The following is a 24,673-nucleotide window of genomic DNA, read 5'->3' as shown; positions in this document are numbered from 1 at the left end:
ACTAGCCGGAGATCTGCTATTACAACTGACCTCCAGCCAGTAGACATCAGCTCCCCTGAGAAAATGGCTGCTTTGGCCATTGGACTCTATGGCATTGAAGTCCCTCACCAAACCCCGCCCTCATCAGGCTCCATCCCAAAAACCTCCTGCCAGTGGCAAAGAGGGACCTGGCAACCCTAGAGGGAGGGCAGGAAGGGTTGTGTCAGTTTTGGGCTCCCGTGGTCTTTTCTTACATGCTCAGGGTAATGCCGATCGCCACTTCAGGGTCCTTGAATGCTATATTTAGAATCTAGATATAAGGTGTTATTTGATTTTTAGGCTGATGAAGCTTTAATTTGGTGAAAGCGCCTCATCTACCCGGGAAAGCATTTCCTCCTTGTGGTGCCGGTTTGCTTGGCTTCCGGTACCTTCGTGCCGTCTTCCAGTAGCGGCATGATCATGACGTTCACCTTTGGACTTTACATCTGATCATCTTCCAATTGTTGGATTTGCTTCGCGTCCACCCTTGGAGATAGCCATTGGGCTTTTGTTGTATTTATTGAACTTTGTTGTATAGTGGCACTTTTGTACAGTATTTGTTGCATTTGTATGTAACTGCATTGCTTAACTTTGAATAATATCGTTGTTATATTGATACTTCGAGCCTACCCTGTTTGGTTCTTACTACTAGTACCTGGAGGTTGGCAACCCTACCTACCCAGTGTCCACTGGTCCTCCAACTGCGCTCTTCCTTGAGATGCAGGATCAGGCCTCAGGTGTCTTCTTGAGCTGTCCCTGTTAAGAGCTCCCCCAAAGGCCTCTCCTCCAAGACAGGGTTTGTTCCGTTTAGGAAGCTGGCTAACCTTCTGCCCCAGCATTGAATCATGTGGCAGGGAGTTCCGCAGGTTACACACGCTGTGTAAAACCACTCCCTTTTGCCGGCCGCTAGCAGGCTGCCCCTCGGCTGCATGCAGATTGTTAATTTGGCAATGAGGGCTTCTGTCCTGTCCCCTTCTCTTATTAACCAGCCCAGCTCTGGGGCACTTCTGCCTGAGAGAGGTCCCGTCCCGGTCCCCGTCGCCCGCACCAAATATAGGTCTCTACCCTAGCAGCCCGGTTTCCTGTGGATCTCAAGCTCACACCATCCCTCCTGGCTTCCCCAGTCAACAGCACTAAGAGGATAAAAATATTTCTCTCCCCCCACCCCTTTGGCACAAGCTAGTCCTGTGTTGGGATTAAGGCGCTCTGGGCTGTTCCAGCAGCTTTACGAATCAGAGGCCACCCGGGACAAGTGGGGACTGTGTGGGGGAAAGCTGGGGGGGGGGTTGAGCCCCTCAGGAAATGGGGGGGGGGTTGAAAGGAGAAAGACAAGATGGAGGCAGAACGCAACGTTCCTCCAGCCTTTCTTTTCCTGTTCTCCACTGCTCCCTACACGAACACGTGAAGCTGCCTTATACTGAATCGGATGGGGTCCGTCGAGTATTGCCTACTCAGGCTGGGAGCCGCTCTCCAGAGCCTCAGGTCTTTTGCATCGCCGTCTACTCGATCCTTTACCTGGAGATGCCGGGGATTGAACCTGGGACCTTCTGCATGCAAAGCAAGGGGCGAAAACGCACGGGAGGTTTTGCCTTGGATTTGCTGCTCTCTCGATGCACATTTCCCCCATCTGAATTCTCAAAGCTCTGCATGGGGGCTTATTTTTGAGTTCTGAGAATTTGGCTGGGGGAAATGTGCATTTGGCGAGCGGCAAACCCAAGGCAAAACCTCCCGTGCGTTTTCGCCCAAAGGCTCTTCCCCTGAACCACAGCCCCTCCCCCATGTCAACATTTGGACTCTTCAGCCCGGTCTTCCATCACTTAGCACCAAGCGAATGCTCCTCTGACCAAATCACAAATTGCGAGCAGCCCCCCTTGAAGACTTGGTCTGGGGCGCACGTTTACTTTGTATCGGGCACTCGAAATGATTCTCGATTGTGTCGCAAACCTTTTCAACGTCGGAGTGAAAATTGGGGGACCGAACATTAGCAATTTGAGATATGCAGACAACACCCCGTGACTGGCAGGGAATAGTGAAGACTGGAAACGACTCCTGATGAAGGTTAAAGCAGAAAGTGCCAAAGCAGGACTACAGCTGAGCATCAAGAAGACAAAAGTAACGACTACTGGGGAATTACTCTACTTTAAGGTTGACGGTGAGGAAACTGGAATGGTTCGAGATTTTCTATTCCTTGGCTCCATCATCAACCAAGAGGGAGACTGCGAGCTAGAAAAGATTCTTAAATGTAAGGATGTGTCGCTGGCGACCAAGATTATTCATACCACCGTATTCCCTATTACTATGTAATAGGTTAGACAATGAAGAAAGCTGTCAGGAAGTTGATTTCTTTGAAATGCAGCATTGGAGGAGAGAGTTACAGATACCGTGGACTGGCAAAAACAAATAACTGGGTTCTAGATCAAATCAAGCCTGAACTCCGCCTAGAAGCTAAAAGGAATAAACTGAAAACCAAATAACTGGGTTCTAGATCAAATCAAGCCTGAACTGACCCTAGAAGCTAAAATGACTAAACTGAGGCTGTCGTACTTTGGTCACATCATGAGAAGACAGAGTCACTGGAAAAGACAGTCATGCTACGAAAAGCTGAGGGCAGCAGGAAAAGAGGAAGACCCAACAAGAGATGGATTGACTCTATGAAGGCAGCCATGGCCCTCAATTTGCAAGATCTGAGCAAGGCTGTTAAGGAAAGGACGTTTTGGAGGACATTGATTCATAGGGTCGCCACGAGTCGGAAGCGACTTGACGGCACTTAACACTGAGAGAGAGAGGGCTGCTGCGCATCAGCGTAGATGAGACTGGACCCAGGGCCTGGCAAGAACACCGTTTGGTTAGAGCCAGCATGGTGTTGTGGTTAAGAGCAGTGGACTTTAATCTGGAGAACCAGGTTTGATTCCCCAGCCCTCCACATGAGTGGCGGAGGCTAATCTGGTGAAGCTGATTAGATTCCCCACTCCTACACATGAAGCCAGCTGGGTGACCTTGGGCTAGTCACAGCTCTCTTAGAGCCCTCTCCACCCCACCTACCTCACAGGGTGTCTGTTGTGGGGAAGGGAAGGTGATTGTAAGCCAATTTGATTCTTCCTGAAGTGGTAGAGAAAGTTGGCATATAAAAACCAACTCTTCTTCCTCTTCCTCATCGGAGCTGGAATCAGTTCCCCCTCCCCCCAGACAGTACTTCTGTTTTGCAAACTAGAGTTGGCAAGTGGGAACTCCCTCGTCCGTGACCAAATTGATCCCTCCCCAATGCTGCTTTGGAAATACCCTCTACTCAACACCACTCCATGGGGGAAAGGGCTGTCAAGTCACAGCCGACTTCCGGGGACCCTCTAGGGTTTTCAAGGCAAGAGATGAACAGAGGTGGGTTGCCATTCCCTGCCTCCGGGTAGCAACCTCGGACTTCCTTGGCGGTGTCTCACCCAAGTACTAACCAGGGCCGACCCAGCTTAGCTTCCAAGATCTCACAAGCTCAGGCTAGCCTGGGCCCTCCGGGGCCTAGAGCTATTAAACTGGTGGTGGACAGTGCCATCAGATAGCAGCTGACTTAGGGTGACCCCATAGAGTTTTGCAGAAGAGGAAGAAGAGGAGGAAGAATCATAGAGCTGGAAGGGACCACCAGGGCCATCTAGTCCAACCCCCTGCATAATGCAGGAAATTCACACCTCCCCCCCACACACCCCCAGTGTGACTCCCACTCCATGCCCAGAAGATGGCCAAGGTGTGCCCTCCCTCTCATGAACTGCCCAAGTTAATAGAATCAGTATTGCTGACAGATGGCCATCTAACCTCTGCTTAAAAACCTCCAGGGAAGGAGCACTTACCACCTCCCAAGAGTAAGAAGAGTTGGTTTTTAGATGCCGACTTTCTCTACCACTTCAGGAAGAATCAAACCGGCTTACAATCACCTTCCCTCCCCCTCCCCACAACAGACACTCTGTGAGGTAGGTGGGGCTGAGAGAGCTCTAAGAGAACCGTGACTAGCCCAAGGTCACCCAGCAAGCTTCATGTGCAGAAGCGGGGTAACCAACCCGGTTCTCCAGATTAGAGTCCGCTGCTCGTGTGGAGGAGGGGGGAATTAAGCCCAGCAAGACATTCAGAGGTGGTTTGCCATTGCCTGCCTCTGGGTGGCTACCTTACTTCCTTGGTGGTCCCCCATCCAAATACTGACCAGGGCTGACCCCGCACGTCAGGGCAACGCCAGTTGCTGGAGCCATTTTAGCAGCCCCCTTAACCAAATCTTTCGTCGAGGTATGGGCACAAAGACTCCCCACCCCCCTTTAAAACCAGCGGCGAGGAGGCTGCTTTGCGAGAGGCAAGATCAAGCAGGCACATCCCGCGGGGCCTGTTCGGGGGTGGCCCCCTTCTGTGGAACTCCCTGCCTCTGGAAGTCCAGGCACCCTCTTCTCAGCCCGCCTCCCAGCCCAATCTGCGCACACCCGCCTTCTCCTGAGGGCCTTCGGGACCAGCAGATATTTTTCTCAAGAGAACAGCATTCTCCACCTGAGCCTGCAGTTTTGAAATTATTTGAGCTGCTATTTTTAGGCAGCCGCTCCTAGCGTGTCGCTATACAAGTTCCTGCTTTTAGCATTTTCCTCTCCGAGTTTGTTTGTTTGGTTTAATCAGCGGGTTTCATTTCCTGTACGGCCTCAGATGTTTGGCGGCTGCCATTGGTATCCTAACGTGTTTTGGTGTTTTTTTTCATCGGATTGTTAGTTGGATCCCGATATTCTTAATAGAAACAGCATAAGGGGAGTCCTCGGAACAGGATAAAAATAGCCTATATTAATAATATTAGGACCAAAGCATGCATGAACTAACCACAGATCACGATGGGTAGCCGTGCTAGTCTGTCTGTAGCAGTAGAAAAGGCCAAGAGTCCAGTAGCACCTTGAAGACTACCAAAATTTCTGGCAGGGTATGAGCTTTCGTGAGTCACAGCTCTCTCATGAAAGCTCAGACCGGGCCAGAATTTGGTGGTGGTGGTGGAGGAGGAGAGTAGTTGGTTTTTATATGCCGATTTTCTCTACCACTTAAGGGAGACTCAAACCGGCTTACAATCAGCTTCCCTCCCCCACCCCAAAACAGACACCCTGTGAGGTAGGTGGGGCTGAGAGAGCTCTAAGAGAGCTGTGACTGGCCCAAGGTCGCCCAGCAGGCTTCATGTGGAGGAGTAGGGAAACCAACCCGGTCTACCAGATTAGCGTCCGCCGCTCATGAGGAGTGGGGAATCAAACCCGGTTCTCCAGATCAGACTCCACTGCTCCAAACCAACACTCATAACCACTACACCACGCGGGTGCTTATGCGCTAACAATGCACACACACTTTGTTCTCATGTTTAGCGCTATGCTGGCCAACGATATGCTGGCGAAACGATAAATTACTATTCTCATGTTTAAGGCACTACTGTGCATAAACATTAGTGTGGCGTAGTGGTTAGAACATCCGACAGGGATTTGGGAGCGCCCGTTCAAATCTCCACTCAGCTATGACTGTCTTCGGCCCAGTTAACCCTCTTTTACCCTGACCTACCTTGCAGGGCTGTTGTGGGAACGAAAGGGGTAGAGGAGAGCACCGTACATCATCCAGACCTCCTCTTCAAGAACAGGTAGGGTAAAAACACACAAAAAGACAGACACCTGCCCCCGCCAGAGACACACCAGACAACATTTCTTGGAAAAACAGCCCAGACCATTAAAACTTTTATTCCTCATTGTTTCCAAAATGAACGGGCGGAGGCGACATACCCTTCCATCTGCATACCTGAAATTAAGGGAAGCATGGCCCGACCGGGTGAGAGCTTTTGGACGGGATGGGGGAGAGGGTAAAACTGGGGAATCCAGGAAGTGGCAAATGGATCCGTTTCCCCCAAACAGCTGGTGTTTCCCCCCACCCCGTTCAGCGCTGGCCTCTGTGGATTGGTTGCAGCGAGCGGCAGGATCCAGACTGCGACCTTCTCCCATCTGGCTCCTCCTCATCCATCCCCGCCCTCTCAAGGGAACCCGGACGGCGTTTTCTTCCCCCGCCCGGTGGGGCCAGACCACAGAAGATGCCCGTCATGCAAGGCATCTCGTTACCAGGAGGCAGCATCGGGGCCTCCCGGGCCTGCCCCTCTCTCCCCCCCCCCCAATGGCTTATTGCTATTGCTCGGTGCAGGGAGAAACAAGAGATTTGTACAGGATGGTGTAGTGGAGGCAAAAAAAACAGTGCAGTCCCAGCGGACATGGTAATTAAAAATAATAATAAAGTATGTCGGCAATAAGCCCGTCTTTTGCAGCCTGAAGCCGAGGGACGGGAGCGTGCCCCCATCCTTGGCGCATTTTCAGACAGATACATCGTCATCAAAGATGTCAGCATCGAGCAAGAACTGTCAATCATCCGACAACGGCGAGACGTTGCCGGTAGAGACCTGGGGTCTGTACGGAGAACGAACCTGTCCCGAAGGGCCCCGGGGGGCCAGTCCCGCTTTGACGGAAGGGGTATGGACCTTGCGGCATGGACAACGTTCCCCTTTTCGGGTTTTGCGAGCACCCCCCTTGCCTCCCCGCCCAAGAGCGCTGGGGGAGGGGGTCGCCGGAGGGACGGGCGAAAACAGGGCTCTCAGTTGTGCTGGCCGGCCAGATCTTGGGAAATGAATTTGCGGAGGCGCTCCAAGTATTGGCTGTAGAGTTCGATGTCGTTGTGGCCGGCCCCTTCCACCCACAGGGGCTCGACGGCCTTGGGGCAGCGCTCGTAGAGGGCCAGGCCGTGCGAGAAGTCGATCACCTCGTCTTCCGTGCCGTGGATGAAGAGGACCGGGGACGTGATGCGGGACACTTTGTCGATGCTGCGGGAGAGAAAGGAACTGAGGACGCTAGGCCTGGATCGGACCAAGCCCAGCGTGGTCGACTACGAGACTCTACTAAACACTGGCGACGTGAGGAATCGAACCCAGGACCCTGTGCATGCAATGTGTTCTTACATTGTTGCTGGCCTCCCCATCCTTCCCTCCCCACTTTTTCTTTAGGGGGGGATTCCCTGCCTGACCAGATGTCCCGTGGCTGTTACTACTGGTTTAAGCCATCCTGTTTTATTATTGTTATACTGCGAATGACGTTTTAACTTATGTTCTAATTTATGTTTTATAGTTTTAAATGTTGTGACCCGCTCTGAGCTCGGTTCGCTGGGAATGAGGGTGGGCTATAAATGTGAGGAAATAAATAAATAAAAATAAATAAAGGAGGTGCTACGGCTCTTTTACCAATGAAAGGATACGTCGTTAAAAAATTCCAGGCCAGAAATAACCTCATACTAGCTGAGATCTTACAAGATCATGAGATCTTGACTATTTTATCCTTTCCTTTGTCCCTTAGAAGCTCCTTGATCCACTGACCTTGAGCAGCGTAATTTTAAATCTAATGTTTGAGGGCTATAAGGACTGAAATAAATCTTGCGACTGACAATGTGGCCTTGGGATCCCTGTCACTTAATAAAGAAGGCATTCTTTTTTCATTCATTCATAACCTTATTTGTTGGCATGATAAAAAGGCATTTTATCAGACACAGAGGCATTAGATTTATATGTTAAAAGGGGAAAGATATAATGTGATCGAAGTTCCTCATAAAAGCGGCATTCCAAGAGGGCATGAGCTAATGAATCCATAGAGCCAGAAGAGCAAGGAAAGGTCCTCTCCGGGTATGGTATATTCGAAATTCTGCCTTGCATAACCACAGAGGAGTTAGCATTCAGTCTAGCTAAGCAGAAGGCTCTAGAACACTGGTTCCCAACTGGGGACCCCCAGGGGTCCGCGAGAACTAAATTAAGGTCCACGAAACAAAGTTATAAACCCATAATAAATTAATATTTTCAATTAAAAGTTCTCTATTATAAAAATATATATTCAAATATTATTCTAAGTTTAATGTTTTACTAACAGTTATGATTAAAGTTTATTTTGAAATTCTCGGAATTTTTATTTTGAACCTTGGGGTCCCTGCACCGAACAAAAAAGTCCTAGTGGTCCCTGGTCAAAAAAAGGTTGGGAACCACTGCTCTAGAAAGACAAGGAGTTGTACCTCATACTAGCAGCAAAATCCAAACCACACGTCACATGCAAGATTCATGATCAGCCCGCCCCCACCCCCAAGAAAGCCAGTGTGGTGTAGTGTGAGACATTTAGGCCCGGTCTAAATGTTGAAGCAATGATAATATACCTATGGGGGCAGGGATTAAAACAAATAAGCCACAAGGGACTCCTCACATCCCGACTGTTTCTATCGACTCTCCCTGCACAAATCCGCACGCGCCCCTTTACCTTGAAACAAAACCCAAGTTCAAATTCCCCAGTCTGCCACGGAGCTGACTGGGGAAGCGTGATTTAGTCATGTACCCCACCCCTTGAAGGAAAGGCAAGTTTAATTAACCACAACAATCTCCCGTCAATTGTGGTGGACTTCAGTTTAGCCCACAGTCGGGTTCTAGATATGGAGTCAAATGCATAGGAGAGATCTATAAAAGCTGCATATAAATAGCCCTTCCTTGAGATGGCATACTCACTGATCAAGTGGGATGATGAAGAAGAAGAGTTAGTTTTTATATGCTGACTTTCTCTGCCACTTAAGGGAGAATCAAACCGGCTTACAATCACTTTCCCTTCCCCTCCCCACAAGAGAAACCCTGTGGGGTAGGTGGGGCTGAGAGAGCTGTGACTAGCCCAAGGTCACCCAGCTGGCTTCATGTGTAGGAGTGGGGAAACAAATCCAGTTCACCAGATTAGCCTCCGCCGCTCATGTGGAGGAGTGGGGAATCAAACCCAGTCCTCCAGATCAAGCTCCACCACTCCAAGCCACTGCTCTTAACTACTACACCACAGTGGATAACACATGACAGTGATCCAGTGTGCTATATCCCTTACGAAATCCCACCTGTTCTGGGCCAATAATCTTGGGAGTTGGCCATCCAAGACTGAAGTCTATTCAACGAAAAAGCTGTTATAGATCTTACCAACTACTGACAACAAACTAACAGGTCGAAAATTCTTAGGGTTACCCTTATCTCCAGCTTTATAAATTGGAACAATTACGCTGAAACGCCATTCAGGGGAGATCAAGAAAAGGCAGGATGAAAGTATCTTAGAGGGAGTCGCACAGACTTACTTCGGGAAAGCGTCGAAGCAGTACGTCTTCTTGGTTTCCGGGAAGGCGACGCGCATGCCCGAGGTCAGCGGCGAATGCAAGATGACCGCGGCGCACTCGTAGCGAGAGGCGAGGTCCACCGTGGGTACGGTGCCGATGCTCTGCCCGTACAAGATGATGTTCTCTGGGCTGATCCCGTACCTGCATAGCGGAGAGAAGATCCCACAGGGGTATACCTTCACTGTTTCAGTTGCTTCACTGGTGCAAGGGTCCCCAAGGCGCCTGCCAACACCTTTCCTGGTGCCCACCAGGCTTTTTTTAGAAAGTGGGTGGGGCCAGATGGGGCTTTTGCCCAGCGAGGTTTCTGATGGACTCTGCACATTTTTTAAAATATTGCTTCAGCGGCGGCTGCCCCCACAGCACAAGGATCTTTCACTGGGTGAAAGATAGGTAACCGGCAGCACCTATTGTATGGCTGGCTCTCATACTGTATCAGGATTCCAAAGAAGAAGAGCTGGTTTTTATATGCCGACTTTCTCTACCACTTAAGGAACAATCAAACCGGCTTACAATCCACCTTCCCTTCCCCTCCCCACAACAGACACCTCGTCAGGTAGGTGGGGCTGAGAGAGCTCTAAGACAGCTGTGACTAGCCCAAGGTCACCCAGCTGGCTTCATGTGGAGGAGAGGGGAAACCAACCCGGTTCACCAGATTAGCCTCCGCCGCTCATGTGGAGGAGTGGGGAATAGAACCCGGTTCTCCAGATTAGAGTCCACCGCTCCAAACCACCGCTTTTAACCACTACACCACTCTGGCGCCCGCTGGTTCAAAAAGGTTTGAGACCCCTACTCTAGACGAATTATATATACCTCCTAACACCTCCCAGTACCCCTTTCACACATACACACGGAACGAATGAAGCTGCGGAACTCCCTGCCACCGGAAGTAGCAACGGCTATCCGCTTAGATGCCTTTTAAAAAAGAACATGACACATTGCTGGGAGGGAAAAGTGGTGCAGGGTAATCAGCCGCGATTGCTGAAAGGAGACTCCATGTTGAAAATAAGTCTACCTGTACAGTGGGGAATGACCAATCATAGGGGTGGACTGCTTGGTAACCTCTCCAAGGCATCTGTTTGGCCACAGCTGGAGAGAGGCCTATATCAAACTTAAGGACCCCAATGCAAGCTACCGGACTCTCTCCTCCAAATTTTGTCCCTGCTGGAACAGCAATGGGGGGGAGTGCAGAACTGGCAGAAATCGGTGCCACCTCTTGAAAAAAATGTAAGCGCCTGTAAGCCTTTGGAAGGTGGTTGGATACAAGGCACTCTGACGGACCAAACTTCAAATGGCATCCTTAATACCTCCCATGACAGCAGCACATAGAACCTCCCTGTCTGGGTGCAGTCTACCCGTGAATGGGTGGGATACAGGGAATGCAACCACGACACGAGAGGCCATAGTTGTAAACAGGATGCTGGTCTAGAAGTACCTTTCGTTTAGTCTAGCAGAGCCGCTTACATTTACCCTTTTCCTCTGGGTCTACTATGCCCCCCTACACTCCGTTGTTCGAGACTGCAAGCCCCGTAGGGGCATAGCCCCCCTATTGATCTGTATTTATGTCACTCTGTAAGGCTCTGTGATCACAGGAGACAGACAAAGATTGCAACATTTCGAAATGATTGCAAAACGGTTCCCCCACCCAGGATTCTTCGCGGGGCCCAGCTTGTACCGGAAATAATAACAACGCCTAGGAGAGCTTAGGAAAAGAGCCCTTGGGGTATTATTATTGTAGGATAACATGAGAGGCCTTTTATGCAGGGACATTTCCCCACGGTCACCCCCGCCGACTGCTTCGGGGCTTCCTTTTGATTATGCATGCCTTTTCCAAAAGTCGCCTCGCTCTCCCCACGTGTTTTGCCTGTGTTTTCCGTTTGCTGTTTTAGCCAGAATCTGGAAAATGTGGGCAAACTGTGCGGGGAGAGCGAGGCGACCTCTGATGGTTGGAAAAGGCATACATAATCAAAAGGAAGCCCCCAAAGCAGTTGGCGGGGTTGACTGCGGGGAAAGGCCCCTGCATAAAAGGCCTAAAAGACTTGGAATATCAGTATTATAAACCACTGAGTGATGGGGAACTCTCCCATCTTTTGCCTCCCCGTCAATTGCTCGGAGATATACTGCCTCTGCACAGAGAGGCTCTTTCCCAAACCACCGTGGTCAATCAAGTCATCACAAGAGCCTCACTCGCTCCAACTCGAGGCTCACCGGGTGCGGAGGGCCTGCCAGGCCGCGTCAACGTCTGCATAGAGGTTCTTCTCCGAGGGCTTCCCCGTGCTGACCCCGTATCCGGAATAGTCGTAGGAGAAGATGTTGCAGCTGATCCGGGTGCCCAAGCTGATGTAGAAGCTGCACATCTGGCCCAAGTCAACAGCGTTGCCGTGGGAGAACAGAACCGTGAACCTGGAAGGGAGGGAGGAAGGAAGCGTCAGCCTGTGCCAGGTATGGTCCAGACACGCTGCAGGAGGAGGTGGTAGAGTCCTGAGCCGGTAGACAGGACTGTACCACATCCTACAGGTTGAATGCATGTTTGTTTGTTTATTTTTCTAGTTTTAGCCTCTGTAATTTTAGGATATTAGCAAGCATTCTAATTTTACCCACATTTAGTATTTGTTCGGATATTAACTAGTTATGCATCTTGATAATCTTGCCATTTTTTAACCATTTTAATAGTAAATCCATTTTGTATTTGTTTTTATCCTATACTATTTAACTATGCAAACTGGCTTTATTTGATGGTGTACGGCTGCAAATAAATTATTGATTGATTGACTGTACCACTTGCATCACAAGTTCTGGATAACATATTTTTGTTAATGTTCCTTATGTGTAATATACATAAATGTTCCCTCCAAGTAGAAAATTAGCACAACGGAGATGCACTGGGTTTTTATATACCAGGAACCATTAAAGTAGCGTTTGGAGGCTGGAGCAGGTAAGGGAGGGGCAACCAGTCTGAATGCTCCCCAATCGAGTTTGCACCCTGAAGGGAGAAAGATAGCCCAGCAGGGTAAATGACAACTTCAGATTTACAGTGCTAACTTTCTACTGGTTTGTTGCGGGTCACCCGCAATGATAAAACTACTTAACAGCAGCAAGGACTCTGCTACCAAGGACTACAACAAACCAAGGTGCCAACTTTGCTCTCATATAGGTCCTAGCAACACCATCACTGGGCCCAGAAACGTCAGCCAGACTATCTCAGGTTCATACTCCTGTTCATCTTCTAACATGATTTATGCCATCACTTGCCAGCAATGTCCTTCCAGCCTCTACAGTGGACAAACAGGCCAGTCCCTACGACAAAGATTAAATGGGAGGAGGAGGAGGAGGAGGAGGAAGAAGAATTGGTTTTTATATGCCGAGTTTCTCTACCACTTAAGGAAGAATCAAACCGGCTTACAATCATCTTCCCTTCTCCTCCCCACAACAGACACCCTGTGAGGTAGGTGGGGCTGAGAGAGTGCGACTGGCCCAAGGTCACCCAGCAGGCTTCATGTGTAGAAGTGGGGAAACAAATCCAGTTCACCAGATTAGTGGCCGCCACTCATGTGGAGGAGTGGGGAATCAAACCTGGTTCTCCAGATCAGAATCCACCGTTCCAAACCACCACTCTTAACCACTACACCATGCTGGCTCTCTGTAATGTAAGTCTGACATCAGAAACCACAACATTCAAAAACCTGTGGGGGAACATTTTAACCTTCCAGGACATTCAGTTGCTGATTTAAGAGTAGCAGTTCTCTTACGAAGGGGTTTCAAAGGGAGATTAGAAAGAGAGGCTGCTGAATTACAGCTAATAAGGAAGCTCAAGACAATGCATTCTCCTGGACTGAACAGAGACCTGGGATTCATGTCTCATTACCAACGCTGATTTCTCCATGCCTACTACCCCTCTGCCTATCACGCCTCATCCAATCACGCCTGCTGTTGTCATTTACCTGCGACTGCCATTTCCACGCTATTGCCACTGGGTGTCTGAATTCACTCGTCTCTACCTAAGGGCAGACATTCTAGCTCAGTGATGGCGAACCTTTTAGAGACCGAGTGCCCAAACTGCAACCAAAAACCCACTTATTTATCGCCGAGTGCCAATGCGGCAATTTAACCTGAATACCACCCCCAGAAAGGGCCCAGAGGGAGAGGCTAGGGTTGCCAAGTTCCTCTTCGCCATGAGTGGGAGGTTTTTGGGGTGGCGCCTGAGGAGGGCAGGGTTTGAGGAAGGACTTCAGTACCATAGAGTCCAATTGCCAAAGTGGCAATTTTTTTCAGGGGAACTGATCTCTATTGGTTGGAGATCACCCGGGGCGAGGCAGAGCCGGAAAGGCCAGCGGCTTGGAGGAACCGCGTGTGCCGGTAGAGAGGGCTACGCGTGCCAGAAGTGGCACGCGTGCCATAGGTTCGCCAACACGGTTCTAGCTGTATCTGAAGAAGTGAGCTGTAGCTCACAAAAGCTCAATACCCAGCCAGACATTTTGTTAGCCTTTAAGGTGCTACTGGACTTGCTCTTTTCTACTGCTACAGAAAGACTAACACGGCTACCCATTGTGAATAATAAGAACAATAATAACCCCCAGATAGTTTCCTGCCCTTTGACCGGAGATCCTTTCAGCCGGAGATGCCAGCATCAGAACGTGGGAGCTTTCTGCATGTAAATGGTGCTCTAAATTAAGCTATGGCCCTTCCGCTAGAAAAGTGGCCTGGACTCTAGGAAATCCTGCCACCCAAAAAGTGGCCTTTAAGGAGTCACAAAACTCTTTGTTCTTGGAAAATGTGTCTGCCCTCTTTCTTTTTTGTAAAACGTTCTTTTCCACAGCCCTTTCTGCAGCGAATGCCCAGAGTTTTTAATATGCTCAAAAACTACACAATCCGTGCGTTCGGGGGGTGTAAACAGCACCACGAAATGTATGGAAGTTGTGCTGCGAATGAAATTTCCTTCGTCAGAAAATTTGCACGTTGAACGGCTTGTGTGAAAAACAAACAAGCATGTTATTTGCTGGCCCCAAAAAGTCAGGAATTTTAAAAGGCAAAATTAGTCACAGCTAAAATATAAAACTCCTTCTGCGGGTTCATTAATTTAGACAAGACCAAGGACTGGCGGTTTAATTAATTCCTTTTCAGGCTAAAGCACTTCCCGTTCACGCATTTAGGAGTGTCCTGGGTGCCTAGGAATTATCTTACTGTTTACAGGAAAGGTGGTTGGTGGGATTCGGCTTTGCAGCTGGCTAGGAGAAGACGGGCCGGCTACCAAGCCCGAACACGCTCAGACGACGCCAGTGCAGAGCGCGACTGGGACTGATCGCAAACATAAATGGAAGAGGTACGGCTCTCCCTGCAAGCTGCATCCGCCGTAGCGACGTTGGGAGAAAAGGATCCAAAAAGCGGTTACGAGGAGACAGGAAATTCCAACCAGAGAACGCCCCAACCCCCCCCCCTTATCTGCCCAGCACAGGACTGATGTTTCTCACACCACCCTTCCCTGTTTTTGACTTTTCTCCCCTCTTTCTCTCCCCCGCCCATTTTTCCTCTGGAGCAACTTTGGCTAACAACACAAATCAGCTTGGAGGACTGATTTGTCCTCTGAGGACCTCAAGACCTGTCCAAAGAAGGGTCCGCTTACCCTTCAGAAGGGAGAACTTTCACAGATGCAAACTTTCCTGCTAGGAGGGGAAAGCTACCCAGGTTGCAGACAACTGGAACCGTGTTGTGCAGGGGGTTGGACTAGATGACCCTTGTGGGTCCTTTCAGCTCTATGTTTCTGCTTATACTAATGACTGTCACCTATTTTTGTGGCTGTTCTACTGTTCTTACCAGGAGCTCATGGCAACGCTTATGGTTCCCTGCCCCACCATTTTCTCTTCACAACAACCTTGAGAGGTATGCCAGGCTGTGACTAGGTTAAGATCACCCGGTGAGCTTCATGGCTGTGTGACAGGGGTGGGCTTGATGCAGCTTGGACTTCTTCCTCTCCAGCTTCCTCCCTAACTGTTTTTGAGGCCAAGTAGCCCTCCCTCCTCCACAAAATCAGCAGGCAACAGGAGCCTAAAAACAAGGGTGCCAACCCAGCAAGGAAGACATAGAGGATCCAAAAAGATTCCAATGGCCCAACTGCACCAGAAGACGGACCCCAGACATGGATCTAAGCCAGGATTGGCTGGGGAGGGGATGGTAATTCAGACCAAGGATACCAATCCTAGTATGTCTTTGGATAAACATGGGGAGGGGCCGTGGCTCAGTGGTAGAGCCTCTGCTTGGCATGCAGAAGGTCCCAGGTTCAATCCCTGGCATCAGGGACCAGGCAAGCAGGTGATGTGAAAGACCTCTGCCTGAGACCCTGGAGAGCCGCTGCCGGTCAGAGTAGACAATACTGACTTTGATGGACCAAGGGTCTGGTTCAGTATAAGGCAGCTTCATGTGTTCATGTGCTGAAGGGGGCGGGGGAGACACTAGCCATCATGAGGCAGGCTATGGCAAACCACCTCTGAACATCTCTTGCCTTGAAAACCCTACGGGGGTTTCCATAAGTTAGCTGTGACTTGACAGCAAACAACACCCCCCCAAAAAAAAAACAATCTGCTGGCAGGTAAGAAGTCGGGTGACACATTGTCCCTGAGAGGGCTATATTTGTCCGTCCTTGGCTCACAACAACACTCTCCCAATTCGTGGCACACCCACCCACACCATCTTCTGGGTCATGGCTCACCTGGCGCCAGGTACGCAACGGACGTACATGCAGCTGATCCGGTTCCCTCGGTTGCTTTTGGTCAGGAACACCTCGATGGTGTCCAGATCCCGCTGGTTGTACTGGAAATCCGCCCGGTCCGTCAAGTGGAGCTTCCATCGGGTCATGGCGCTGCTCCGCAGGGAGCTGCTGCTGGTGCTGCCCGCCGGTTCCGGTTCCGCCACCATGGTGTAGGTGGGCTCCGGCGGCAAGAACGCCAACTTGGCGGCGATCCGGCCGGGGCAGGGCGGGCAGCAGAAGAGGCAACACAGTTCGCTGACCGAAAGCCCGTTCATGGCAGCCGGCGACAATCTGCGGACTCAGAGACGGGATGGTTTTCGGGGGGGGGGGGAAGCGGCAGGCCCTCCCCGCGAAATCTGCAAATCCAGCCGCTCAGGAAAGCGTTTCAGCTTCCGGTGAGGTAAACAGAGCCTTTGTGACATGCCTTTCTGGAACAGCCATGGTCGGGGTCTCCCACATTCCGGTGTACGGCTTGAGAACCACAGCGACTGGCTGTACAAATTCTCCACCGCGCAGCCTCCTACAGACCCAAAAAAGAGAGAGGGGAAACGGGGCATTAGAGCACATGAAGACTGCGGGCGAAGGGAGAGGCATGGACGGGGAGTCGCCCACGGGCACCACAGGTGAGGCGGGCGCACAGGAAGAGCCTCGGGGGGCAGCCTCCTCCTGGGGTGGGACCCCTGAGGGACCCGGGCTTGGCTCCGGCACCTCTTTGCCCCGGGGGAGATAGGCTGGGCGAGGGGGCATCTCTATGATTGCAGTTCGTGGCTGGAAAAGAGAGGTTGCCAACCTCCAGGTGGGGCCCTGAGATCTCCCAGTATTCCAACATTTCTGGGCGTGGAGTAGGGGTCACTGGGGGTGTGTGAGGGGAGGTAGTTGTGAATTTCCTGCATTGAGGGGGTTGGACTAGATGACCCTGGTGGTCCCTTCCAGCTCTGGGATTCTACGATTCTAAGAGCACTGATCCTACATGTGTGCATCAGAACATCCATGCGCCCATCTGAAGGTACGCACCTACAGCAAACCTCCCCAGACACACAGAGAACACGCTCCACAAACCATGCACCAAGGCTCATGATACAGAAGTTCACCTCCAAAGCCTCATCCTCACGGGTATGCACAAACCACGATTTTATGGCGAGGTAGTAGCCGTCAAATGCTAGTGATACAATCTCATCGGGACGGGCCGTGGCTCGGTGGTCGAGCCTCTGCTTGGCACGCAAAAGGTCCCCGGTTCAATCCCACAGCATTTCCAGTTAAAGGGACCAGGCAAGTAGGTGATGTGAAAGACCTCTGCCTGAGGCCCTGGAGAGCTGCTGCCGGTCTGAGTAGACAATACTGACTCTGATAGACCACGGGTCTGACTCAGTAGAAGGCAGCTTCATGTGTTCATGTGCTGAAGGGGGCGGGGGAGACACTAGCCATCATGATTACAAAATTCGGCTAGAGAAGCATGCGGCAGTGTCCGGCTGGAATTCAGAAACCCGAAAGCTTTCTCAAGAAGAATCAGGGAGGTCAGGGAAACACTCAGTATGCCGTCTCTCCCCGCCTCGGCCGGGAAAGCGAGCAGGGTACAAATCTAATAAAATAATAATAACAACAACCCTGAGAGATTTTGAACCAGAGTTGCGAGGAAAGAAAAGAGCCTCTGTGTAATTCCCCCGGTTGAAAACTGCAAGCTTTACAAATTATCTTGGAAGGGTGCCTTGGTGACTAATTAGAACCTCCAGGTTCAGAGGCAGTCTACCACTGCACACAAGATATTGGAGGGGGATATTTTATCCACCTCCACACCACCCACCGTTGCTTTTCTAGATTCCACCAGCAGGGCCTCACACTTCTGAGCCGTAGGGACTAGGAACTTGTTTGTTGGAAGTTCGAAGAGGAAGCATTCCCAGAATGCCCGAGTCCGCAGCCAAGACAAACTTCCCCAGTTCTAGCCAAAGCTGACAGCCTCCTCCCAGATCATACCATGCCCCACCCAATTTGAGGACACTTGAAGGACGCAGACAGGAAGAAAGTTGATTCCTTTGAAATGTGGTGTCGGAGGAGAGTTTTACGGATGCCAATGGACTGCCAAAAAGACACATGAACACACATAACACATGAACACATGAAGCTGCCTTATACTGAACCAGACCCTTGGTCCATCAAAGTCAGCATTATCTACTCAGATTGGCAGCGGCTCTCCAGGGTCTCAGGCGGAGGTATTTCACATCACCTACTCGCCTAGTCCCTTTAACTGGGACCTTCTGCATGCTTAGCCGATGCTCTACAAACTGAGTGAGTTCTAGATCTAGATCAAATCAAGCCTGAACTCTCCCTAGAAGCTAAACCGACCAAACTGAGGCTATCGTACTTTAGTTACATGATGAGAAGACAAGAGTCACTGGAAAAGACAATAATGCTAGGAAAAGTGGAAGGCAGCAGGAAAAGAGGAAGACCCAACATGAGTTGGATTGATGACGAAGAACAGTTGGTTTTTATATGCCAGCTTTCTCTACCACTTAAGGAAGAATCAAACTGGCTTACAGTCACCTTTCCTTCCCCTCCCCACAACAGACACCCTGTGAGGTAGGTGGAGCTGAGAGAGCTGTGACTAGCCCAAGGTCACCCAGCTGGCTTCACGTGTAGGAGTGGGGAAACCAACCCAGTCCACCAGATTAGAGTCTGCCGCTCATGAGGAGTGGGGAATCAAACCCGGTTCCCCAGATCAGAGCCCACTGCTCCAAACCACCGCTCTTAACCATGGCCCTCAATTTGCAAGACCTGAGCAAGGTTGGCAATTACAGGAAATTTTGGCACTCACTGATTCATAGGTTGGTTATAATTTGGAATTGACTTGACGGCACTACACACAAAAACACACTGAAAAGCTGCTTGTCACAAATGGAACCCACACCTGAGCCAGTAGCACCGCAAGAAGATGAGTAATTCGGGCATCTCCGGGCCACATATGCTCTCCGACTCAAAACCCCAAGCCCCGTGACTCATGAGAAAGCACACACAACAGCGCACACACCCCAGAACCACACCCAAAATGGGACACTGCAAAACCGCATCCTGGTCACGCACCACCGAAATAATCCCAATCTGATCAAGCCGGGAAGCTTTTGGCTGCTCCACTTAAACACAGCTATTTGCTGCTGGAAGGATAGGCCGAAAAGCAACAGATGAACAGGGGAACCAATCTCTGTCACTTGAGAGCCAGCGTGGTGTAGTGGTTAAGAGAGGTGGCTTGGAGCAGTGGACTCTGATCTGGAAAACAAGGTTTGAATCCCCACTCCTCCACATGAGCGGCGACGCTAATCTTTTGAACCGGGTTGGTTTCCCCACTCCTCCACATGCAGCCAACTGGGTGACCTTGAGCTGGTCACAGTTCTCTTCGAACTCTCTCAGCCCCACCTACCTCATGGGGTGTCTGTTGTGGGGAAGGGAAGGTGATTGTAAGCCAATTTGATTCTGCCTTAAGTGGTAGAGAAAGTCGGCATATAAAAACCAACTCTTCTTCTTCTTGGAGTTCAAGTTGTAACTCTGGGAAATATCCAGGCCTCACCAGGGGATTGGCAACCCTACGGTTCACGGTGGTGTTGAGTTGCAGCTGACTTATGGCGACCCAGTAGGGTTCCCAAGGCAAGAGCCGTTCAGAGGCGGTTTGCCATTGCCTTCCTCTGCACAACAACCCCGGACTTCCTTGGCGGTCTCCCATCCAAGTCCTAACCAGGGCTGACCCTGCTTAGCTTCCGAGATCTGTGGAGCAGCAAATTGGGAGAAGGATTTAATGTGACCTTTTTGCCTCAAACAAACGATTTATGGAGACCCAGTAGGATTCTTAAATCAAGAAGAAGAGGCCAACGAAGAAGAAGACGAAGAAGAATAAGAATTGGTTTTTATATGCTGACTTTCTCTACCACTTAAGGGAGACTCAAACCGGCTTACCATCACCTTTCCCCCTCCCCACAACAGACACCCTGTGAGGTAGGTGGGACTGAGAGAGTGTGACTAGCCAAAGGTCACCCAGCTGGCTTCATGCGTAGGACTGGGGAACCAACCCGGTTCACCAGGTTAGTCTCCGCTGCTCATGTGGAGGAGTGGGGAATCAAACCCGGTTCTCCAGATCAGACTCCACCAATGCAAACCACCCTCTTAACCACTACACCATGCTGGCTCCAACAGAGACTAACAGAGGTGGTTTTGCCACTGCCTGCTTCTGCATAGCGACCCCGACTTCCTTGGCGGTCTCCCATCCTTGGCGGTATCAGGGCCGACCCTGCTTAGCTTTTGTGATCCGTGGAGCAGCAAATGGGGGGGGGGGTGGAATTCAATGTGACTTTTTGTTTTTTTGCCTAAAACAAACAAAACAAAACAAAAACACAACGGTGACATAAGCCTGGTCAGATGCATCTTGGGAAAAAGGGACCATTCCATGCAGTGGAGGGAATCGGACACAGGGAGCCAGTGTGTAATCTGCGCCCCCCCCCCCCCGCGCGCACACACACACACACACAATTGTAGCATTTTAATCCGATTGTCTCGGAGGTGTTTCGGGCCGGGGGAAATCCACTGCAAGAACAGGACGGCTGGCCTCCACACTGCCCCCACCCCTGCCAGCCTCTCTGCAAGAGAAGCCTGGCAAAGCACAACACAACAACACACACACTCACACAATTGTAGCATTTTAATCTGAATGATCTCGGAGGTGTTTCGGGCCGGGGCAAATCGACTGCAAGAATGGGACGGAGGGCATCCATGCTGCCCCCACCACCACCCTCAGCCTCTGCAAGAGAAGCTTGGCAAAGCACAAAGTAACACACACACCCATACACACACACACAATTGTAGCATTTTAATCCGAATGATCTCGGAGGTGTTTCGGCCTGGGGTGGGCAAGAACGGGACGGCTGGCCTCCACGCTGCCCCCCAGCCTCTCTGCAAGAGAAGCTGGCAAAGCACAACATAACAACACACACACACAATTGTAGCATTTTAATCCGATTGTCTCGGAGGTGTTTTGGGCTGGGAAAATCCACGGCAAGAGCGGGAGGGCCGGCATCCACGCTGCCCCCCCCCCCCGCCTCTGCAAGACAAGCTGGCAAAGCCCAACATAACACAGAAACGCACAGGGACCCTACTCCGGACCCTGTTCAGGTCTGCACAAGGAGGGGCTTCCTCCTGGGAAAGGGGTACAGAGGAAGGCTTCCCTTCTGCAAAAGAGGGGAGAGAAGGGAAAGCCAAGTCAGCAAAGGGGGAGGGGAGGATAAGAGACCGGGGGGGGGGCTCCCAGGGGGGCAAGGCATGCCAACTCGCACCCGTCCAGGGACAGACAGGCGGGAGCCATTTACGCAGGGGAGGTTTTGCCTTGGATCTGCCACTCTTCGGATGCCCGTTTCCCCCCAGCCCGATTCTCCAAACTCAACAATATGCAGAGTTGGGAGAATCCAGATGGGGGAAATGGACATCCAGAGCAGGGGTCCTCAACCTGTTTTTTTTGCTCCGCTCCCCCCTTTCACCATTGTTCAGAACAGAACCCCCCCTTCCCAAAATAGTCTAAAAAAAAAAAACCCCTAAAATTTTACGGATTGTGCCCAATCGACAGGGCATCCCGCTTTGCCGAAGAGCGGTCCCCATTCCTTCCCCACCTGCAACCCTGAAATCCCCCCGGGGGGGGATCCCCCCCTTGCTGAGAACCCGTGATGTAGACAGCGGGCAACCCCCCCTCCCCTGCATCAACGCCCCCGACAGACCCCCGCACACCCAGCGCCCCACCTGAACCCGGAGCGCGGCGATCCCCGGGGGCTCTCCAAGGCGCTCCCGCGACGCGCGGCCGCCCGTCTCCGTCGCCCCCTCCCCGGGCGGGCGGGCGGGCTGGGGGGTCTCGGCCGTCCCGCGGCCCCCCGCCGGCCCCGATCCGCCCCCGCGCCGCCTCCGCCGCGCTGCGCGTTGGGCGCTGGGGCGCGCGGCGGCGTTCACACGGCACCGGAGTCGCCTCCGCCTCCTCCTGCTCCGGGGAGGCGGATGTGACGGGAGAGGAGCCTGCGCTGGAAATGACGACCGGGAGGCAAGGGGGGGGGGGCTCCGCCGGGGGTGGGGGGGATCGCGGGGGAGCAGGGGCTCCCGAGAGCCCCCCGAGCCAACCCACCCCGAAGGCGCTTCCGTGGAGGAGGCGTCTGGGGGCGAAAGCGCACGGTCGCTGGAGCCTCCTTTCTTCCCTGTTCCAGCCAGGATCCAGCCAGGATCGAAGATCCTGGCTGGATCCTGGCTGGAACAGGGAAGAAAGGAGGCTCCAGCGACCGTGCGCTTTCGCCCCAAGTCTCTGCATGAGTCTCGGCCCGGCCTTCGGCAGCTGAGTCACCCTTTTTTTCCCAATAGAAAAGGGCCAGAGTCCAGTCGCACCTTCAAGGCCAACAAGAATATTTTCTGGTCGGTATCTGAAGAAGTGAGCTGTGGCTCGCGAAAGCTCACACCCTACCTTCGGCGGCTGAGTCACCCTTTTTTTTCCAATAGAAAAGGGCCAGAGTCCAGTAGCACCTTAAAGGCCAACAAGAATATTTTCTGGTCGGTATCTGAAGAAGTGAGCTGTGGCTCGCGAAAGCTCATACCCTACCTTCGGCGGCTGAGTCACCCTTTTTTTCCAATAGAAAAGGGCCAGAGTCCAGTCGCACCTTCAAGGCCAACAAGAATATTTTCTGGTCGGTATCTGAAGAAGTGAGCTGTGGCTCGCGAAAGCTCACACCCTACCTTCGGCGGCTGAGTCACCCTTTTTTTTCCAATAGAAAAGGGCCAGAGTCCAGTAGCACCTTAAAGGCCAACAAGAATATTTTCTGGTCGGTATCTGAAGAAGTGAGCTGTGGCTCGCGAAAGCTCATACCCTACCTTCGGCGGCTGAGTCACCCTTTTTTTCCAATAGAAAAGGGCCAGAGTCCAGTAGCACCTTCAAGGCCAACAAGAATATTTTCTGGTCGGTATCTGAAGAAGTGAGCGGTGGCTCGCGAAAGCTCATACCCTACCTTCGGCGGCTGAGTCACCCTTTTTTTCCCAATAGAAAAGGGCCAGAGTCCAGTAGCACCTTCAAGGCCAACAAGAATATTTTCTGGTCGGTATCTGAAGAAGTGAGCTGTGGCTCGCGAAAGCTCATACCCTACCTTCGGCGGCTGAGTCACCCTTTTTTTTTTCCAATAGAAAAGGGCCAGAGTCCAGTAGCACCTTAAAAGCCAACAAGAATATTTTCTGGTCGGTATCTGAAGAAGTGAGCTGTGGCTCGCGAAAGCTCATACCCTACCTTCGGCGGCTGAGTCACCCTTTTTTTCCCAATAGAAAAGGGCCAGAGTCCAGTAGCACCTTCAAGGCCAACAAGAATATTTTCTGGTCGGTAGCTGAAGAAGTGAGCTGTGGCTCGCGAAAGCTCATACCCTACCTTCGGCGGCTGAGTCACCCTTTTTTTTCCAACAGAAAAGGGCCAGAGTCCAGTAGCACCTTAAAGGCCAACAAGAATATTTTCTGGTCGGTATCTGAAGAAGTGAGCTGTGGCTCGCGAAAGCTCATACCCTACCTTCGGCGGCTGAGTCACCCGTTTTTTTTCAATCGAAAAGGGCCAGAGTCCAGTAGCACCTTAAAGCAGGGGTGGGGAACATCAGGCCCGGGGGCCGTGTAAGGCCCTCGAAATCACTTGGTCTGGCCCTTTATGGGTCCTCGTAGATCTCTAGCTCAGAAGGATGCTGCCCTGCCTGAATTTCTTGGGCCCAGCTGGGGACAGCAGAGCTCAAAAGCGAGTCGCTCTATGTGGCAGACACTCGGAGCCGTCTCTGGTCGTGCCTCTTGGCTAAATGTTTGACCAAATATAGCAGGCTAATTTTTAAGATGATAATTTTGTATGGCCCCCGAATGATATTATAAATATCCAAAAGGCCCTTGGCAGAAAAAAGGTTCCCCACCCCTGCCTTAAAGGCTAACAAGAATATTTTCTGGTAGGTATCTGAAGAAGGGAGCTGTGGCTCGCGAAAGCTCATACCCTACCAGAAAATGTTCTTGTTGGTCTTTAAGGGGCTACTGGACTCTGGCCCTTTTCTACTACTGCAGGCAGACAAACACGGCCACCCACTGGGAATTGCCTTTTTTTTTTTTAACAACAGCCTTCAATGCGGGGAGGGGGGGTTGTCACGGTGGATCGCTCGCTCCCGAGCGCCCCCCCCAAACAAACCCACGCCAAAGGCGCTTCCGTGGAGGAGGCATCTGAGTCTCTGCATGAGTCTCGGCCCGGCCTTGGGTGGCTGAGTCACCCTTTTTTAACAACAACAGCCTTCATGGCGGGGGTGGGGGGTTGTCATGGTGGAGCATTCGCTCCCCAGCTCCCTCAAAGCAAACCCACGCTAAGGGCGCTTCCGCGGAGGAGGAGGCTGTGTCTCTGCATGAGTCTTGGCCTGGCCTTCGGCGGCTGAGTCACCCTTTTTAAGCAGTAATGGCCTTCAGCGGGGGTGGGGTGGGGGTGTCTCTTCCGTGGGGGGAGGGCTGCTGCATCTCTGCATGAGTCTGGCCCAGCCAGTGGCTGAGTCAACCTTTTTAAAATAACAACAGCCTTCAGTGCTGGGGGGGGGGGTGCCACGGTGGGACATTCACTCCCAAGCGCCCCCAAAGCCAACCCACGCTAAGGGCTCTTCCATGGAGGAGGCTGCTGTGTCTCTGCGTGAGTCTCAGTCTGGCCTTTGGTGGCTGAGTCACCCTTTTTAAACA

General features: G+C 51.6%; 1 protein-coding gene across 1 annotated transcript; it reads right to left on the bottom strand.

The window, feature by feature from the left end:
• Positions 1–6,607: 6,607 nt before the first annotated feature.
• Positions 6,608–16,227, bottom strand: ABHD17A (abhydrolase domain containing 17A, depalmitoylase). The gene is made up of 4 exons (XM_056844310.1): positions 15,908–16,227; positions 11,413–11,607; positions 9,169–9,348; positions 6,608–6,859 (listed from the first exon to the last, which is right to left on the bottom strand). The coding sequence occupies exons 1-4, from the start codon at positions 16,219–16,221 to the stop codon at positions 6,634–6,636; spliced, it is 915 nt and encodes a 304-aa protein (XP_056700288.1). The 5' UTR covers positions 16,222–16,227; the 3' UTR covers positions 6,608–6,633.
• Positions 16,228–24,673: the final 8,446 nt, after the last annotated feature.

The sequence above is a fragment of the Euleptes europaea genome, chromosome 2 (genome assembly GCF_029931775.1).
Source record: "Euleptes europaea isolate rEulEur1 chromosome 2, rEulEur1.hap1, whole genome shotgun sequence".
Taxonomy (NCBI): domain Eukaryota; kingdom Metazoa; phylum Chordata; class Lepidosauria; order Squamata; family Sphaerodactylidae; genus Euleptes; species Euleptes europaea.
The sequence above is the reverse complement of the archived record's forward strand: the minus strand, read 5'-3'. Positions and strand labels throughout refer to the sequence as shown.

Bases quoted from the DNA above. Each gene is read 5' to 3' on its own strand.
- ABHD17A (XM_056844310.1), bottom strand. From the start codon at position 16,221: ATGAACGGGCTTTCGGTCAGCGAACTGTGTTGCCTCTTCTGCTGCCCG. The intron at 11,608-15,907 runs GTGAGCCATGAC...CCTCCCTTCCAG, and splicing joins CGTTGCGTACCTGGCGCCAG to GTTCACGGTTCTGTTCTCCC. The intron at 9,349-11,412 runs GTGAGCCTCGAG...TCCGCTATGCAG, and splicing joins TGGCAGGCCCTCCGCACCCG to GTACGGGATCAGCCCAGAGA.